Source organism: Phalangium opilio, unplaced genomic scaffold (assembly GCF_054372755.1).
Source record: "Phalangium opilio isolate 3A_F unplaced genomic scaffold, DU_Popi_V2 ptg000060l_1, whole genome shotgun sequence".
NCBI lineage: Eukaryota > Metazoa > Arthropoda > Arachnida > Opiliones > Phalangiidae > Phalangium > Phalangium opilio.
The window spans coordinates 6,137,999-6,157,748 of NW_028324177.1; the positions used below are offsets into that span (position 1 = coordinate 6,137,999).

Sequence of the window (19,750 nt, forward strand, 5' to 3'; positions counted from 1 at the left end):
TTAAAGAGGGCTATCCGACTAATACGGTCACGGAGGAGGACGTCGTTCCCATCCAGGCCGCTATACTTGACGCACTGGACGCTGAGCTTTCTTCGGGAAGCTCGCTGCCGCGTCCTCTCAATTTCCACATCATGGCTGGGGCCATGATCTATTCATGTGGGGATGTTGCGACCAGCGAATGGCTCGTGAAGGTGCTACACCATAATGAGCGTGCCATAGGGGGAACAGGCTTTCAGTGATGAAGGCCAGTGAACTCCCGAAGCCGTTCAAGGTGTCCTTCCGGACCAAGGACCGTCGCACCACTGATCCGGCGGCTCTTCTCCGGCGATAGAAGGCCTACAACGGTAGGTTTCTGACCGACTGTTGGCGGTGCCTGAAGTCGTTCGATGAGAAGAGCACCAGACGCTGGATCTTCCTAATTGATATCTCCTCCATGGAGGCCATCAAGGAGGCCGGCTTCGAGGGCCTTACTGGTGTAGATGTCGGGACATTTAAAGTCCTGACTGCGCCAAAGGACCCTCTCCAGAATGCCTCTGAGGCTTCTGAAGAAGAAGGCAATACTGCAGCCAGCGTGAGTGGGGAGCTGGCAGCAAATATTGCTGACATTAATTTAGAGCCATCCTTTACATATAGCTAAGACATAGACCTCGGGACAGAGTCCGACTTTTTGAAGGACTCTGATACCGAGAGGACCTACGCTCCTGTTACTGGGATGGAGTTGGGGGCCGAGGGTGCTGCTGGTGGAGGCGAAGGAGATACCGGTCCTGGATCGGGACTCCGCGCTACCGCCAAGCAGTAGCCGGGGCCGCCTCTCTTCCTAAGATATGAGCATCAAGGTGATCCAGATCAACCTGCATCACTGCAAAGCAGCCTCGGCAGTTCTATGCCGGAGGTTTGCCCTAGAGGGCCTGTATGTGGCCCTCATTTAGGAACCTCGGATTCATAATGGTAAAATCCTTGGTTTAAAGAATGCAGGTAATATCTCTTATGACTTTACCTCACCCAACCCCAGGGCGTGTGTTCTGACCAGGAAGGGTCTTGACATCCTTCCGTTTCCGAACTACCTCACTAGGGATACTGCTGTGATTAATGTAATGCCCTCCTCTTTTGGAGAGGCAACTGGCCTTATCATGACTTCTTACTTTCCCCATGATGCCACGGGTTCCCCTCCACCACAGGAGGTTGTCGTTCTTGTCGACCGCTGTGAGAGGCAGGGGGACAAGCTCATTTTGAGCTGTGATGCCAATGCCCACCATGTCACGTGGGGCAGTAGTGACTGCAACAGACGTGGTGATGAACTGCTTGAATATCTGGTCGGTACGAACCTGCATATTCTCAACAGGCGCAATGAGCCAAACTTCGTTGCTTCTAACAGAAAGGAGGTCATTGATGTCACCCTGGCCACGGACAATATCAGTCTGTCGGTTTCTAATTGGCATGTGTCTAATGAACCGTCTCTCTCGGACCATAGGCACATCTGCTTCTCGGTCGCGGTCAAGTCAACTTCGGTTAAGACGGAACTGCGTAACCCCTGTCGGACCGACTGGTCCGGCTACAGGGAGGAACTTTGCCTCCTACTCAGAGGTAATGCTCCAAAGCTTTCCTCGGTGCTGGAATTTGATTTGGCAGTTGATCTTATGCAACAAGCCATTATCAATTCCTACCACCACAACTGTCCGGCGAAGCCTGCCAGCCGGCCGAGGCTCGTTCCTTGGTGGAATACGGAACTTGGCAAGCTTCGCAAGCTCACTCGTAAACTCTTTAATAGGGCTAAAAGGACTAAAAGGACTGGGGACTGGACTATTTATAGACAGACCCTCAATAAGTATAATAAAGCCACCCGGGAGGGACTTCTGCGGTAGCATCTCTGATGCCCCTGCTACTGCCAAGATCATGAAGATCCTGGCTCATGATAACACTCACCAGCTCAGCACCATAAAGGTGGCAGAAGGTGAGTTTACCAAGTCAGGGACTGATAACCTTAAGCATATGCTTAAGGTACACTTTCCGGACTCCAAGGCTTTTGACCTCACAGGCACTGACGCTCCCCCCGTGCACTTTCGGAGAGCACACAGGGCGGACTGGGGCATCGCCAATAAGATAGTTACATACTCTAGACTTAAGTGGGCTGTAAACTCGTTTCAGCCCTATAAGTCCCCTGGCCCAGATGGCGTCTTTCCCGCCCTCCTCCAGGAAGGCATAGACGCCATTGGCCCTCATCTGTGCAGGATATTTAGAGCCTGCATTGCTCTGGCGCATATTCCAGATGTCTGGAAGCGCTCGAAGGTTATCTTTATTCCCAAACCTGGGAAGACGAGCTATCTTGAGGCTAAGGCATTTAGACCTGTCTGTCTTACCTCTTTCTTCCTAAAGACTTTAGAGAAATTGGTGGACAGGTATTTGCGGGATGGAATTCTTTCCCACACTCCCCTTCCCCCTCCTCAGTTTGCCTATCAGAAAGGCAAATCTACAGAGACGGCTCTCCATGGCATTTTGAACTGCCTTGACAGGGCCATCGAGTTCAAGGAGATGTCTTTGGCCATCTTCCTTGACATTGATGGAGCCTTTGATAGGGTCTCTAGTGAAGTCATCCTTCACGCTGCGGAGCGGTTTGGTATTGACGACACTTTGTGTCGTTGGATAAAATCCATGCTCACGTATCGTAGGGTGATGGCGTCTCTTCTTGGGGAATCCTTGGAGATCTCCACCGACCGTGGCTGTCCTCAGGGAGGGGTTCTTTCCCCTCTTCTTTGGTGCCTGGTGGATGAGCTGCTGGGTCGACTCGAGGAGGGGGGTTGTCACTGTTTTGGCTATGCTGATGACATCGCAGTGATTGTTACAGGGAGGTTCCCTGCAACTATCGCTGCACTGATGAAATCTGTCCTGAGGAAGAAGCTATTATGGGAGCCTGTAGGCTCAACAACCTCGGCTGGTGGAAGCCCAAGCACTGGGACTTCAGTCACACCAAGCTTTTCAGTGAGTACAGCAGTACTGAGCCATCACTTGTGATGGTCTCAGATAAGTCTGTTATATCATACCACTTCGACAAGCCCTTCAGCGTGCACTTTCCCAGTCGCGCTGTTTGGGAGACTACCCCAGTCCTTGGAACTGGGGGGAGTCCGTCTGGTTCACGGACGGCTCTAAGACGGACTCTGGAGTTGGTGCCGGGGTCTACTGCTTGACCAAGAAGTTTGGTTTTTACGAGAGCCTTGGCAACTTTGCCAGGGTTTTCCAAGCGGAAATCATGGCCATTTGTTTATGCGCGGATTTCTGCAACAAGAAAAACTACCGCGGACGGACGATTCAGATTTATTCGGATAGTCAGGCCGCCATCAAGGCGCTAAATCAGTGCCTTGTCGATTCTAGACTGGTGCTCAGCTGTCTGGATTAGCTGGGTTCTTTGGCTGCCCGAAACAAGGTTCAATTGCTGTGGGTGCCAGGACACTGCGGATACCTGGGCAATGAGAGGGCAAGCTTCAAAGGCTGGCGTGCATCGGTATCACGGGATCTATGAGGACAGCACCCACAGCTTCTCTAGAAATCCTTCTCAGTATGCTTCTCCTTCACCTCTTTATTGAGGAAGAAGCTATTATGGGAGCCTGTAGGCTCAACAACCTCGGCTGGTGGAAGCCCAAGCACTGGGACTTCAGTCACACCAAGCTTTACAGTGAGTACAGCAGTTGTTAGGGGGGCTGAGGCGAAGTTCTTCGGACCTGAGCCTGCGGTTCCCATCCCCCATGGCATAATTCGCCAAAGGATTCACTACCGGATGTCTGCACTTCAACTGCAGCTCTGGCTTGACATGGATGGACAGAGACAAGCCAAGGAATTTATCCTGGGTCCCTCCATTACTAGGGCAAAGGAACTGCTTGCCCTTACCAAAAGTAAAATTAGGCTGGTTACCAGTCTCCTCACTGGACACTGCCGGCTGAATAGACACCTGCACTTATTAGGCATCGTCGATGACCCACTCTGTAGGTTCTGCCGGGAGGTAGAGGAAACCTCATCCCATATCCTCTGTAGCTGCGACTACCTCGCGGCCATGAGGTTTGAGCATTTTGACATGCATACTATGGAACCTAACCAGTTCTCTACTGTCTCGGCCGATCGGATTCTCCAATTCATCGAGGCGACAGGACTCTTCGCAGTCTAACCAGCTCGGGGCGCACAATATACCTTTGGTATCGGTGCTCGACGCGGCGACGCGTCACCCCCTTCAACAATACAATACAATACAACAATACAAGCCGGCCATTAACTCTAACTCCGGTTCCGATCTTTTGTTTACTTACTTTAGAGATCAACATCTGACTTTTAATTTTACCGCTTTTCGCAAGGATTCTGACATATAATACCGCTCCATACGCGCTTTCACTGGCATCACAATAACAGTGCAGAGAATATCCCCGTTTTCGAAGGGACCGATAACAAAACGTGGAACCTCTATTTTTTTGCAAATCATTCAATTCGCTACACCAGTTTTGCCAGATTGCCAGCAGCTCGCTATTTAAGTCGTCATCCCTTCCTTTCCAGTTAACCAAATTAATTGGTACAAGATTTTTACGCATATAGTATAATAGTATACGGCGTTATTAAAGCCAGTGGATCGTACAACCTGCTGGATAATTTCAAGACGCCGCGTTTTGTATTTTGAATTTCGGGAATATCGCCAATTACTTGACCGACGTCATACATAAAAATGCCATTTCTGGGAATCCATTTCATCCCAAGTATTATTAAACTCTTACGTTCGCTGGAGATAATCATTTTTTCTTTTTGGTTGCTAGTGTCCCAATTTTCACTTTTAAATTTCTCATTGAGGACTTCAGAGTTACTCTTCCATTTTCTGAGGTTCAATAATAATTTTTGCCTCGGACGCTAGTTTCATGGCGGACGCCTAATCTTTAGCTCCCGACGTGAAATCCTCGACGTATAAGTCTTCGTTCAATTTTTTAGACGTCTCTGGGTAGCTCTCTTTATAATTTTTGAGGTGATGTCGAATTGTCGCCGATAGTTGAAATGGGCTGAAGGTTACTCCGAAACATACTCTCGACCAGAGGTATTTTATCAAATTTTTGTCAGAGTCGTATTCCGGAGGATTCTCATGCCACAAAAACCTTACTGCGTCTCTGTCATCTTGCGCCAAAGAGATTTACAGGAAGGCCTGCTCAATGTCGGCGACGATTGCGACCCTTTTGAATCGGAATTTTACCAGGACTTCGAATAAATCTGGATTCAAGTTAGGTCCTGGCAGCAAGCAGTCATTCAACGATTTCTGCCCACTTTCGCTAGACGATGCGGCTACTACCATTGTTACTTTGATGGAAGATTTCTCTTCATTCACAACAGGCTGATGGGGAGCGTAGAAGATTGTTTTACTATCATCGTTTATTCCACCTATCGCTACCTTTTCAATCATTTGCTTCCATTCATAATCTTTTAGTACATCTCTGTATCAAGCAAACAGTTCGGGATCTTTGATAAAACGCTTTGATGGTCCTAATCTTTTTCTTGCCATGTGGTAATTTGAATTTAGTTCTGGTTTTTCTTCGACCTGGTATCTTTCATCGACAAATTGAATGCCATCTTCAAATTTCTTCTTCGCTAACTCTTCAAGAGGATACTCATTTTCTTTTCCTAGTTCTTTAATACCTAGGTTCCCTAATTCCCAAAATGCCTTAACACGAGCATCTAAGGACTCCTCTGAATCTACCAAGGAAACTTTCATAACCTGAACTGAATCTCTAGGGCTAACCTTTTCCTCATTAATTATTGTCATATTTGTGATGGTACTTGACGGCCCTTGGACTACCCATCCAAAATCACTATTCGTTGCAACCACAGATTCAGTGAACTTTATTATCCAATAATAATCTGAGCCTATCATGATTGTAATTTTGTCATCTTCTAAGTCCTCGCTATCATCATTCGCTAATTTTAGGTTTTTCTCATTTAATTTCTCTCGAATCGCTGAATTTGGAATTTTTATTTTTGCTACGCTAATAACGGGTGTGGTGATGGCCTCTACACAAATACTGTTCCCATTGTGTAAGCTTGTCAGTTCAAGTTTCACCCTTTCCGATTTTAAAACGGTTGGGTCGCTGCTGCCAAATGTGTTAACTATTAAGTTTTACTTACCCGTTTCTTCTAACTCTAGTTTTTGGGACAGATCTTGTCTAACAAAGGTAGCCTAACTCCCACCATCCAATGAAACTCTTGCCGGTACCCACCCATTTTTCGCTTTAACTCTAACTCTAGCTTTTTGCAGGAGAATGCCCTTGTTCTCCCTCCGTTTTCCCGCCACCATGTTAACTTGTTCCTCTTGGTTCTCAACGGAAGGTCGCGTTTCGTTAGCGTTTTCAGGGTTAATACTGGGCCTTTATCGCTTTCCTTCTCGCATATTGACGAGTGGTGCCTCCCTTTACACCCACTGCAAACTATTCTTGACCAACAATCTCTTGACGTATGATTTCCTTTCAGGCAACGAAAGCAGCGACGTTTTTTTCTAAGAATTTCTTTTTTCTCCTCTAAGCTAAATTTCAAACAATCTACCGTTTTATGGCCCTCCTTTTCGCAGTAAAGACAAGATGGCCGTCTTTCTTCTACCGCTGTTGTCAACGCTGAAGCCGAAAAAGGCTTGTTTCTGCAGTCCTTTGAACGCTCGAAACTTTCACCTCGATACCCTTCTCGTTCTTTTTCGCGCTCTTTCTGTTTGCATGTTGAGTCTTCAAATTGCAATTTCGACAACGCGGCGCACCTTTCACGGCTGCGAAGCTCTCCCCCTATGAAATCAAAGACATATCGGACATCATAATTCTTGCTTGATTTATTTTGCTTTGAATACGCTAATCGGATTTCATTCGGTACAAGCCTAAGTAGCAGTGGGCATAAGAAATTCTGGAAGGTATTATGGTTGACGCCTATATTCTCTAAACATCTGACTTCCACTTCGCATGACGAATATAATTTTCTTAATCCAACCAGGTCTTGGGGTGATTTCACCTCTCTTAACATGAACAGTTTGTCAATATGCGAATTAATTAGAACGTCTTCCTCCCCATAATTCTCTTGTAGCATTTTTATGGCGGAGTCATAATTTGACTGAGTTGGGGTGAACCCAGATATGTCTATCGCTGCGCTTCCTCCAAGGTAACTCTTAAGGTAATTATTTTTATTTAACTTAGATAAATTTTCCCTTTTGTGAATTGCTGATTCAAACTGTTTCCAAAATTGGAGCCATTTTGCGCTCTCTCCATCGAATCTTTCAATTTGAAGTTGGGGTAGGGTCACTTGAATTTCGCTCTGGTTCTGGTTGCCACTTGATCTGCTTGATACGGAAGCTTGACTATGCTGATTTTGACTCGCTATTACATTTTTAATTCCGCTCTCCAACGACATTGTTAGGATGATTATTCTCTCTTCAAAATCCTCTACGCTTTGTAACTCATCCTGCAGATCCGCTATTGGTGTTAAAGGTTCGATTTCGTCATTCATTCTTTTAAGGCTCCCATGTTTTTTCTTGACAATCGCTAAAGTGGTCTCGAATTCTGATAGATTCGCTGGGTTTTTGTTGAGTAGTCGCCCCGTAGCAATTTCTAGTTTCTCCAACGCTACTCTTAGAAGATTTCTCTTCAGTGTTGCTCGGGCAAGTTTTTCCGCGTCGCTGGCCTTGTTTTCTCTTAACTTCGCTAACTTTTAACTTCTTAATTCGCTATTATTGTTGTTCAAGTTCCGCTAAACTATCTAAAGGTCCCGGTTTCGGCACCATGAAATAAACTCTCACAATTAAATATGTGGGAGACGCAAATTATGACCTTATGATTTTATTTCGTGAACAACAGAAAAATACATTTTAACAAATTTATGCTACGTCTTTACATCGCGGACACATCTTGGCTACTAGTTTATTTTGTCTCTCCTTTTTTTCTTCTTCCCCCTTTTAGGGAAGCTCCGATAGGGTGGTCGTGAGTTCCCGACCTTCGGACGCGTAAAGCCCCCGCGACACTACTCCTTTTTCCAAGTAAAACTCGCTCCCTAGTTCAAAAAAGACTTAAATCTAACAATTGATTTCAAAATTATTGTACATCCAACTTTTTATTCAACTCCTATGTATTTTTCCCAATAACCTTACAGGAAATGTTGCGTCGAGATGTTCTCGAACCATACGACTGAAGTGTGGTGGTGCCCCGTCGTACTTAAAACACATGTCACGTAGCAATGCTAATGGTATTTCCTCAAGTTTTTGCGGTAAAGTCTCTCTTAAAAACTCGAGATATGCCTCGCCATTTAGTCTGGGTGGTAGAAAATGAGGCCCTAATAAATGTGAGCCGACAATTCCGCACCACACATTTAAACTAAATTGAACTTGGTGACTCCTAACAGTTGTTACATGTGGGTTTATCTGACGCCATTCATATCGTTAGCAATGCTACGTGACATGTGGTTTATGCACGACGGGGCGCCACCACACTTCAGCCGTATGGTTCGAGAATATCTCGACGCTACATTTCCTTTGAAGTGGATTGAACAAGGAGGACCAGTTGCGTGGCCGGCGAGATCTCCCGATTTGAATCCGTGTGATTTCTACCTTTGGGGTCATCTCAAGGACTTTGTGGGCAAGAGTGAAGTCCGTGATGTGGACGACTTGCGACAACGAATACTTGAAGGGTGTGAAACAATCCGAAACACACCAGGCAATTTTCAACATGTCCAAGAATCGTTCGTTAGACGGGCACATGTTTGCATTAATGGGCATTTTGAACAATACCTCTAAAACTGCTGCTAACTTTGTACATGTACGAAAAAATGATACATTAACTGGAAACTCTTCTTTGTTTGTCACTTTGAACCAACTTTTATTGACCAGTCCTTGCACACTTCTACCTTTAATAATACGCTTCTGCTTGAAAATGGCTCAATAGAATTCTAAGATGGGAGGGTATTGGATATGTCTAAACAAGATGAGCAAGCTGATATGTCTTACTCTACATTTGTGACATTTTGCACGTTTTGGGGGTCAATGTATGGGGGCCCGTACCCCCGAAAGCAAAGTAGACCCCATGTTCTTTGGCACTTTTCACTCAGTTTGACCCAAAGAACACACCCTTTAATTATCACATGCTTACCAGAAACAACCTGTATTTATGATTATAGAGGCTATAGGTCCTCCTCAAATATTTTTGCCATGTAAGGCGGATTTTACAGACATTCTCTTGAATATGATTTTGACCAAGAGGGACGCAAATCCATCCACAATCTAGATCGATTAAAGATAAAGGTTCCGGGTGTCTCGCCTACCCTTTCACTATTGGGGGGTGGCGTGTAGATAAATATTAAATTAAAAAGGCTTAGTGTAGGGAGATCGTAGGGAAAGTACATGAATGCAATTGAGAGTTACCATGTTCATTTAATCATTAGGTACAAACGCACCTCAAATTAGTATTATCAATATCAAATAAACAAATTAAATTCCGGGTCATGACTCCGATAAACGAAATTAAATAACAAACAACTAATTGAAAACGAAATTAAATAACAAACAAATAATTGAAACAAGTGGTCGTAAAAAGAAAATTAATATCAAGGCCAAGGCCTTGTTTGGTAATTAATAGGTATGAAACCAAATGTACGTTACGTGGCGTCGGATCGGTAGAGTCCGTCATTTAAACACGGGCGCCAGCATGAAGAACCCTTGCATGTTTTCGCGTTTTCACACACCTCGATGCGCGGCTTCGTTAGCCGATAAATATATAAATGTAGAATCGGGGTTATGGGCTAATTAGCCTCTTTTACATTCGGTCTTATAATGTTAACCCGGTAATGTGCCCGATACTGCACTCGGTAGAGTGTCCCAAGGTACTATATGGGAACATAGTCCCGTTCAGCGTCTCCGGCTGGTTACCGACAAAAACTATATCGTTACTTGTCAGAGTCAGGGTTACGAATCGAATGTCTCTCTTTCTGAGTGTCCCCGCTTATAGATTTTTGCGGGTCATGGAGAAAGGGGTAGCGACTTGGCGCCAAAAGTTCTTCACCTATCTTTCTTCTTTTCTTCGTTTCACTCCAAAAATAAATACTCTCGCGCCAATCCGGCGTCCCGGAGGTCAAAGTGCGCGCACACACCAATATAAGTAAAGCACCCCCGCGCCAATCGGGCGTTCAAGAATTCAAAGCGCGCACACACACAAATATAAGTATTTTACAATATAACAGATCAAAACGGTAGATAACAATAAGTAGAACGGGTGGTGACTCTCAGTTTTCTACAGTATTAAATAAAATGCAAAAAGGGACGAAAGGGGGAACCGCCAAGCCCGAGAGGTTAGCTTGACATATATTCGGACGCTCCATAGCGCTAATGGGTTAGAACATCCTCTGAACTCCGACATAGTGTCGCCTGGCCAAGCCACACCGGCCGGTAGAAGAAAAGAAAGGCTATCCCCTTTTCTCTCGACGACCAGCATCGAGATCTAGAGATATACCTTTGCTTTGTGGTTAAAAACGGGTAAAATGATGAATTTAAACTAAAGTTGGGAAATATTTCGTTTCAGATTACTATAGCTTTAAATATGGAAAAATTTTCGTTACAACTCCTACTATAGCTTTAAATATGGAAATATTTTCGTCACAACTCCCCCCAGACTGGCTTCGAACGTCCTCGATCGAACTAAACAAAAAAATACGAGAAACAAAAAAGGATGGCCCTTCTGGAAAACAAAATGACACAGCAAAAAAAGAAAAAAACAAATTACACTCTATACAAAACGGATAATGGGTAGCTACGACGATTAGAAATCTCCATATTCACCAGTGCACTGATGGGTAAAAAAAATCAAAACTATGCGCATACAAAAAAAACACTAGATAGTTCTCTTGACTTTTCCAGTTATGGGATCCCTGGGTCTTAAGGTTCGACCTCTATTAAAATTTGGGACCAATTCGTCCGGCTCACTGTCATGCAGTTCAGCGGAGGACGTACAAAAATCGGAATCTCGAAGGTTTAAATCTTTCCGCTCAACATATGGTTTTAATTGAGAAATGTGGTAGGTGCCGAAAAGCACCTTTCTCGTGTTCACATTTTCCAACCTATAACTTCTCGAGCTAAGCTTTGACGCTATTTTGAAAGGGCCTTCATATTTTTCCGTTAACTTAGCTGCGGAATTATCGACAGCCTTGGAGAGATGATGCGTGCGTTTCAGAACTAGATCACCCTCTTCCATTTCGAAATCCCTATGGCGTTTGTCGTAATTGGCTTTTTGCCTAATTTGAGCCTTTTTGATATTATCGTAGGCCGTCTCCAAAGCTTTTTGCACTTTTGGTAGGACGCGTAAACCATAAGTATTTCCTCCTTGAAATTTATTACAGAAATGGAATGCTACTCAAAATACCCTAGTGTTTGACAGACATCTCGTTCGTTTCCATCGTCACCTTCCTCGACAGGTTCCTCCACATCCTCATCAGTTTGTGTATTATCAACATTAGCTTCATTAACTATTCTGTGCCAACACATAAAAATTATTATTTAAGTTAGCAAAAATTGTAATTTTTGACAGCTTATACCGAGGGGTCGGACACTAGCGAAAATCCCATGCACTTTTGTCGAAATCCCAAAATCTCTAAATATATTCAATGGGAAATTAACATGGAAATCTTAATTAAAATCCCAAAATCCTTCTCAAAATGCAAAAATACCATACCCAAAAGCGCCATATGTCCGACCCCTCGACTTAAACTATAATTAACTTACCTATATATAATGCAAGCATAAAAATTGAATAACTCCCGGATGTCAATTTGATCGTCATCATTTTCCGAAAAATCAAAAACGAATTCACTCCGAAAATGGTTTGATTTTTGCAAGAATGAGAAAATTTCGTGATGTATGGCAAGTTTTGAAAATTCTTGTATATAGAACTGGAAGCGTGGTGACTCAATAATTTGCTCATGTAAACGAGCGCGAGAATGGCTTACATGAAGTTCACTTAGTACTTCTTTCTTAATTCTGTTCAATAGGTTCGCCATGTTTCGTTACGATTCCCAAACATTAGTACTTGCTCGTACGAGCTCCAACGAAAGTAAACAACCGGGCCCTCCCCAATACCACACCCGTAAAAAACCAGTTTTACGCACATTTTTCTCACTACGCGACGCTAGTGTTTTTATTTTCACCTCTCTGCCTCGCTGTTCGGGAGGAACGGTACCGTTTCTCGCCTGTAAAAATACTTCATAGATGATGGCCGGCGCGAGGTAGGGAGAAGTGAACTTCGTGTAAAGTCATGAGCTACTGATGGTAGCAGTGTGATATCGCTGAAGAAGAAGTATAGGCAAGGTGAAGGCATCTTTTCCTCTCGTGCAAGGCCTCAGCCGATATCTCCTGGTAACGCTGGTATGGTCCAAAATTGAGTTTATTAAAAAAAACAAAAGTTGTGTCTTTTACTGTTACACGATTTGTTGTTTTAAACTGTTTTTTAAACGAGTAGAAAAAAACAGTAAAAAACACCAAAAAAATAGTTTTAAACATGTTTAAAATCACTCTGGCAGATCTAGTAGTCTATATCTAATAGTCTATCGCGGCTCTCCTTTAAGCCACTACTCCCGCTAGCGCTAGGCGCTTATTTTCACAGCCTGCTTGATTAAAAAAATGATCTTGGTTTGGACAGAAAAAACAAACGATGATCAATTGACTGAAGATCCGATATTGCAATTTTTCTATATTTATATTAATTTATTCCTTAATCACTATTTAATTCAATCAACGTATTTAATTGTTAATCGATTTATTCCCTCCAAATTAATTGAAAAATAACATATTTGAGCTTTTTCATGAACAAATTAGATTTTCCGAAATTATTTTGAAGGGAGTGCGTGTTAAGCGATCAATATCGAATATGTGAAATATTCTACTGACTGTTTAAAAAGAGCAAGCTCTCATTAAATTTAAAATGTCAAGGTGTAAAAAATTGTCCGTGTGGAATTTGAACCAGGGTACACTTGAATCCAAAGCGAGTATCATACACCTTGACCAACGGACCACAAAAACCTATTGAGAAGAAAAACACAAAAAAACGAAAACCAAAAACTCCTAAGTTTATAAGATGAAGCTGTAAGACGGGACCTCTGAGGGACTTGAACGCGGTACCACTCTCATCCAGTGCGAGTATCATACCCCTTGACTATCGGAACACGAACATGTACTGCGAAGTCAAACACGAAAATCAAGAGCTCCTAAAATTTAGAATTTGAAGGTGTAAGAAAGGATCCTTCCCAGGGTTGGCAAAAATGTAGTAAAAAAAGTTGTGTTTTTTATTGTTTAAAACACGATTTAAAATTAGATTTTCCGAAAACATTTTATCGTAAAATTAATTATTTAAAAAAGGAGTACGTGTTGAGGAATCAAATTTGAATATTTGAAATGTTCTACTGACTGTTTAAAAAGAGCAAGCGATCTTTTTAAAACGAAAATGTAATTTTTTAATAGCGGATACAAAATGAGGGTGATGGGTAAACTTGTACATTTAACCCCAAATGTCCAAATGTTTGATTTCTTTTGTGGCCACTATTAAGGAATTTCCGCTTCCGTACTGCAGAGTTTCTTGGTCAGAATTCGTACATTTGAAACGTCACCACCCCTTACTACCTTGTAGGCGCTTCATGTTTTTCGTTTACGGACTAAGCGTATTAATTTTAGCATTGTCAAGGGCCTGGCTTTAAATATTACGCGTAAACTTTAGAACAGTAAAATGTACCAACAGTGTAGAGAAACGTTGTTGCTTTGCCTTAAGTAGACGACAAAATAAGTTATTCTTGCTCAAATTATTAAATATTAATCTTCAATACAGATTGGTAACGGATAAATCAACTGGTAGGGTTTCCAAACAATTAAACACACATATGAAAGAGTCGAATTATTGCAAGGGTTTTGAGTCTAGCCAGTAACAACAGACTGGTGTCCATGTGGAATAAACACATGAGTAAAGGATGGTGGTGTTAAACAGACAATGGAGTAATAGCCAGCATAAGTGGAATACAATTTTCCAAATTTCCGGGAACTGTAAATGTGGTCCGGAAATTGAGAACACATTTGCTCCGATTTTCCAGCTACACGTCGAAATTAGAACCTTTCCGTGACATACGTCAGGTAAAACTGAGCATCGATCTTACAAAATATAATCCGACTAGGGGGATGAGTCGGTTAGTCCACAGCTTAAGTATTTTAAATTTATCTGACTAATAATTCCCAACTTACAGCATATATAAAGACTGAAATAAAACATTTGGCTTGCCAATCGCAATGGCTATCACTCTGAAGGTTCCAAACCAAATTTATAAAGTCACAATACCAACAAGATGATACAAGTCGTCTATTCAACGCCATGGGTGGTTTGAATACTTTAACGTATTTTGGAAACTTGTCTGAAGCATCACACTACGATGAGTGTAACATTGTAAATAACTTTAACACATCTTAACAGTTGGCAGGACAACTTGAAAACATCTTTGCACCAAATGTTGGCAAAACATTCGTACTAGAAACAAAAACTCCAAGTAGACAATTAGGGTTGCAAAAATGCTCGAAATACACAAGGAGTAGTAAGTTAACTATTCGGAATTAAATCGACTTTTTAACGGAAGACTCGTCCTGCTAGGAATTTCAAAATTTGTCGAAAATGCTATGGTCAATAACTCAATTTCTGAGATGCGATATGTTTACATGAACCGCAACTATTGTACCCCTATTCAGTAAGTTATGAGCTTGTGGAGCCAATATTTCACGAGGCGATATATTTATATCTAAATAAAATAATAAATTCCATCAAAAGTTATTACGAGTTGGTGTTTCTGTTAGAAGTAAAGTGGCAAACCTACTGAACCAGTATCTTTGGTTAATTTTTAATAATATAAATAAAGAAAAATACTGACATACAGCACAAAAAAGCACATTTAAGATTTATTTACTTTGCAAAATACAAGGCCTATGAAACAAGTGCTCGTTCCAACTCTTACAGATAAAATAGAACTATATGACAAGTCAACAAAAAACATTCACTTTTAACCAAATCATCGTCTTTTCCAGTGGTGGTCTGAAATTCACCTCAGGACGAGCAGGGGATATTTTGCTATTGAACAACGAAGGCGGCTTGCGAGTCAAAGTCAACGAAAGCATTCATTTGCTTTGTTCTCACCAAAACTTAATGAGAGACAAATTTCAAAAGCATTTGTTCCCGTCTAGGGTGAATACAATGATGAACTCCGCGGATATTGTCTTTAAGATAAACAAGCAAATACGAGGCAATTATTTTGACATTGTTGACGGCCTCAATTTTTTAAATTAAATTAAGAAATTGGTAACACCACAAGAGAATTATCAACATGAAAGAGATATATTTCCAGCCTACGAATGGGTGTATTGTGTGTCAAGTTCCTCCCTAAAAGATACGAAGCTTCAATTTTTTGGAATCGAGGTTGGTTTCGCCTGTGATGAGCTACTAGGGCCAATAAAGAGACGGGGCTCTTATAAGACAAACGGAGTTCACGTTAAGGCAATTTGAATTTCAAATAACGATAAGGATTTAAATTTTTTAAGTTCGAAATGGAAAAAGAGCTCTGAAACCCAATTTGTGGTTTAAAAAAATTCTGGCGGCTTCTAACTTAAATGTCGAATTAATCACGACCTTTAAAAGGCTTAGCACGCCACACAGTCGCCATAGAAAACGTCCACATAGATGTAAACTCCATACTTGAACTTACTCAGCCTAAAATTAGCCCCGCCTGTTTCACTTAACTCTCCACCACTGTGGAGCGCTGCCTCAAAAGCTCGTACTAGGTCGTGGCCGAGATTTTAGAAATTTTTCTCTTCATTCACGTGAGCTCCGTTGGGATCGTAAAAAATCTCAATGTCACAACTTCAAGAGCTAGAGGCTAAGGAAAACGTCTGATATATAAACTTAATGTTAGATAATTCTCCTTGAAGTTACAATATCCTTTCCACCTCTCAAATATCAAGTATATGGTAGATCAATAATATTAATGGAGTTTTATGGCTCACCAAGAATTGATCAAAGTACATTATTAAACAGTGCAGATTTGTCTTGTGGAATTTGAGCATGTACAAATTTGAGCTTAAAAACACGCATAATATGTTCGTACGATAACAATGATTTTGCTTCATTTGGTTTCTTTATTTATGGGTACTAAGTCTACTTTTTTAATTTTTTTTTTTAAATTTTTCTACTTTCGGCTTAAAATACCATAGAAATCAACCGCGCATGAGTTCTCGAATTTGTTTGGTCCATGCTTTATGATATTTATACATTAAGAGCACACATAATCTAAGTTCTTACTTGATCAAAAATCTCGACGGAAAACGAAACGTTGAGATTTTCTTTCTCAGAATGGTAAACAAACAAAATGGACGATATTACACATTTCCAATTTGCCAATGAAATCACACTTTTTCTACAAGAATTATCACAATAGTGCGAATATCCTTTAGATATTTTAAGAAGCTATAGTAATTATACGCAGAAAATTTGGATAATGAATGAGGCATTTCACTTTTTTAGTTTCAATGAGTGAGAAAATTTTAAAATTTATTTCCTCACTTCTATGAACTCTTCTATATTTTTACTTAAAATTTATTTTGGTTTTAGGGAGGTATTTTTGAATATTTTTTTTAAATGACGTTCTCTCAAAACCAATAATGCCCACTTTTTGTAAAAGAACTATTACCGTAGTTCTAGAAGGCGTTTTTACATAGTATATAAACCAAGAAAATGTAGCTAATGAATGAGGCTATATATCTTTTTACTCTTTATTATTTAAAAACTATATTTTTTCACGTCTGTGGATTTATCAATTGATTTCTTATTTTTGGTCCAGTATAAACTAGTCAACGTTTTTGGGAGGTATTTTCGACCAACAATGACCAGCTGGTATTAAGAAATATGTTGAAATTTTATGGGACATATGATTTTGACGTTATACAATTCAAATTTTCCTGGTTGACATTTAAGACTTTCGTCAAGTAGGAGAGAAATAATAAGACGTTTTAAGCCTAGTTTTTACCGGGCAGAAACGCGTCGGAATTGGCTTTTCGATGAGTTTTACGAAAAACTTGTCGTAAAGCGAGAGATTTTCTGTAGATGTTCATGGACATTAAGTTCTATCTTAAGAATGCTATGGAAAAATAATTATAAAAACGGAAAACGGTAAACAATCACCAATGCGCTTAATTTGGCCTTAATGTGGGTATTTTTGCACTCTCCGTGTCTCGTCCTTGAACTAATTAGCCATAGTAGGCTAATATTTCTCTACTGGTAGTAGTATATAAATAAGAGTTCTGGATAAGGGAAAATGGGGATTGTTTTTAAATTTTGCCGCCTCATAGTACGGTAGAGGCCGCCAAAGGTAGTACGGAGGGTCCGTACACAATTAGACGAGGGGATTGGATTCTTACACCGTTTACAAGTACGGGGAAGACCGATTAGTTCTGGATAAGGGAAAATGGGGATTGTTTTTTAAAATTTTCCACCTCATAGTACGGTAGAGCCCGTCAAAGGTAGTACGTAGGGTCCGTACACAATTCGACGAGGGGATTGGATTCTTACGCCGTTTCAGAGTACGTTGGGGGGGGGAGACCGAAACAATTGTATGAAAATTATTTGCCTAATCATCGGTGCTTTCCCTGGTATATTACGGGAGACTGGTGTCGAGACAGAACGAAGAGTTCTCAAATTTCTCTTCCGAGAGAGAGAGACGACCATCCGAGAGAGAGAGAGAGGAAAACGTTTTCAATGTGTATGAAAGAGCGTGAATTATAAATTCTTCATAGGGATTATACGTACAACATTGACTATAGGGTATATAATTTTTCCGAACAATGGAAAATGAGGATTGTTTTTAATTTCACCGATCCAAGGGTACGGGAGAGGCCGACTAAATATTACGGTTAGTGCATACCTAGGAATCGATGGTGGATTCAAATATGGATGTATTTTTACCGGTTTAATAGAAAATCCAGGTATAATTATAAATTATCCATACCAGTTGTACAGTCTACATATATATACGATTCAGAAAATAAAGTACCAAGAATTCAAATTTATAATTGAGAAATAACCATAGCTTCTTTCGAAGAGAAAGGTTCAAAGTTCAACCAAATTTACTATATAAAGCCGATTTTCTAACTTTAACCATCATTCTGATTTATCTCAACCGAATCTCTTACACCTCGTCATTCGAATACAATCTAGACGATGTAAGTATGGTAGTCTATACCTTGACATTTTACAGTATTTACAAGATATTTTCGAAACTTATAGGAATCCTCTCAAGACTTTCCCTATTTCTACCACCAAAGGGGTAACGGTTACTCCAGATTGTAACATTTTTATCGGAACTTTGGATGGGAGTGTGGGCATCGCTTTAACAGAAAGTCATTTCAAACAACTTCGGGACAAGAACGATCAAATATCTTCCTTCTTGGAAAGCGATTCCATTGAAAATTCTTCGTTTTTCTTCGAAGGATCAGAAACAAGACGAGTCCAGCTAAGCATTTTCCAAAATCGGAGAGTGGTGGACGTGAGAGAAATCATCCCCGGAACTGGGACGAATTATAGAAAGCAGTACCTAACCAAAAGGGGTTTTACCATATCGCAATACCCTTGGAAGACCTTGATGGACAAATACGACGAAGTCATAGCGTATCACAACGAAGTGAAACGGGTCTTCAAAAATATCAAACGAGACGTACTGGACCATATTACTGAATACGTGGATAAGCAATGCAATGGTTGTAAAATTGATCATCCCTCACAAAAACAACACGATTGTCTGATGATTGATTGGAACACCCGTTTAGACACGTATTTTGTAGACGCGATGGATACTATTAGTTATTCCGAAATTACCCATAAAATTGACACCTTTTTAAATGAGGATATTCGCGATGCGATTATGTCTTTCATTGTATGTAACGCTAAAAAGATGTTGTATAAAACTGAAGATTTTTAAACAATAAATAATTGGTATTAAAGTCTCAATTCTCTATATCGTAGCTCATTTAAAATCATGGACCCAGTTATGAAACATCCATTCACTGGGCTTGTCTCAGGTCCCACTCAATGTGGAAAGTCACATTTCATTGCCAATTTAATTAGGCATAATGCGTCCTGCATTTCTCGACCTCCCCAAAGAATAGTTTGGTGTTATACAGAGCACCAAGAGAAATTATTTAATTCCGTGTTGGAAAATAATCCTAACGTTGAGTTTCACGAGGGTTTATTAGACCCGAGCAATTTGAATCCCGAGGTTAGAAATTTTATAATCCTCGACGATCTATTATGCGAAATAGCTAATAACAAAGACGTCACTAACTTATTTATTCGAGGTTCCCATCACCGTAACACTTCGGTACTCATTTTAATGCAAAATTTGTTTTATCACGGGAAAGAAGTTAGGACCCTCAATTTAAATTCCCAATACCTCGTAATTTTTCGTTCGGCTAGAGACGTCTCCAGTGTCTTAAATATCGCTAAACAAATTTCCCCTTCTAATACCAAGTTTGTTGTCGATGCATTTCGTCAAGCCGTGGCGAAACCATACGGTTATTTATTCATCGACCTGAAGCCAAACACTGCAGATGAATATCGACTGCGAACGGGAATAATACCAGGGGAAGAAGCCGCTATTTTTGTACCGAAATAAAATGACTATATCAACATCAAAACGGGTGTGTAAAAACTTGAATTTT

The 19,750-nt window shown here is 41.1% G+C and overlaps 2 protein-coding genes across 2 annotated transcripts; one reads left to right on the plus strand and one right to left on the minus strand.

Annotated features, from left to right (window-relative positions):
- Positions 1-5,455: 5,455 nt before the first annotated feature.
- Positions 5,456-7,494, minus strand: LOC149666831 (uncharacterized). The gene is made up of 2 exons (XM_089841641.1): positions 6,182-7,494; positions 5,456-6,104 (listed from the first exon to the last, which is right to left on the minus strand). Exons 1-2 carry the CDS (start codon positions 7,492-7,494, stop codon positions 5,456-5,458), a joined length of 1,962 nt encoding a protein of 653 aa, XP_089697767.1.
- A 10,152-nt stretch (positions 7,495-17,646) lies between these two features.
- LOC149666832 (uncharacterized) lies at positions 17,647-19,057 on the plus strand. Its single transcript, XM_089841732.1, has 2 exons — positions 17,647-18,256; positions 18,321-19,057. Coding segments are annotated over exons 1-2 (693 nt in total). The 5' UTR covers positions 17,647-18,254; the 3' UTR covers positions 19,012-19,057.
- The last annotated feature ends 693 nt before the right edge of the window (positions 19,058-19,750 follow it).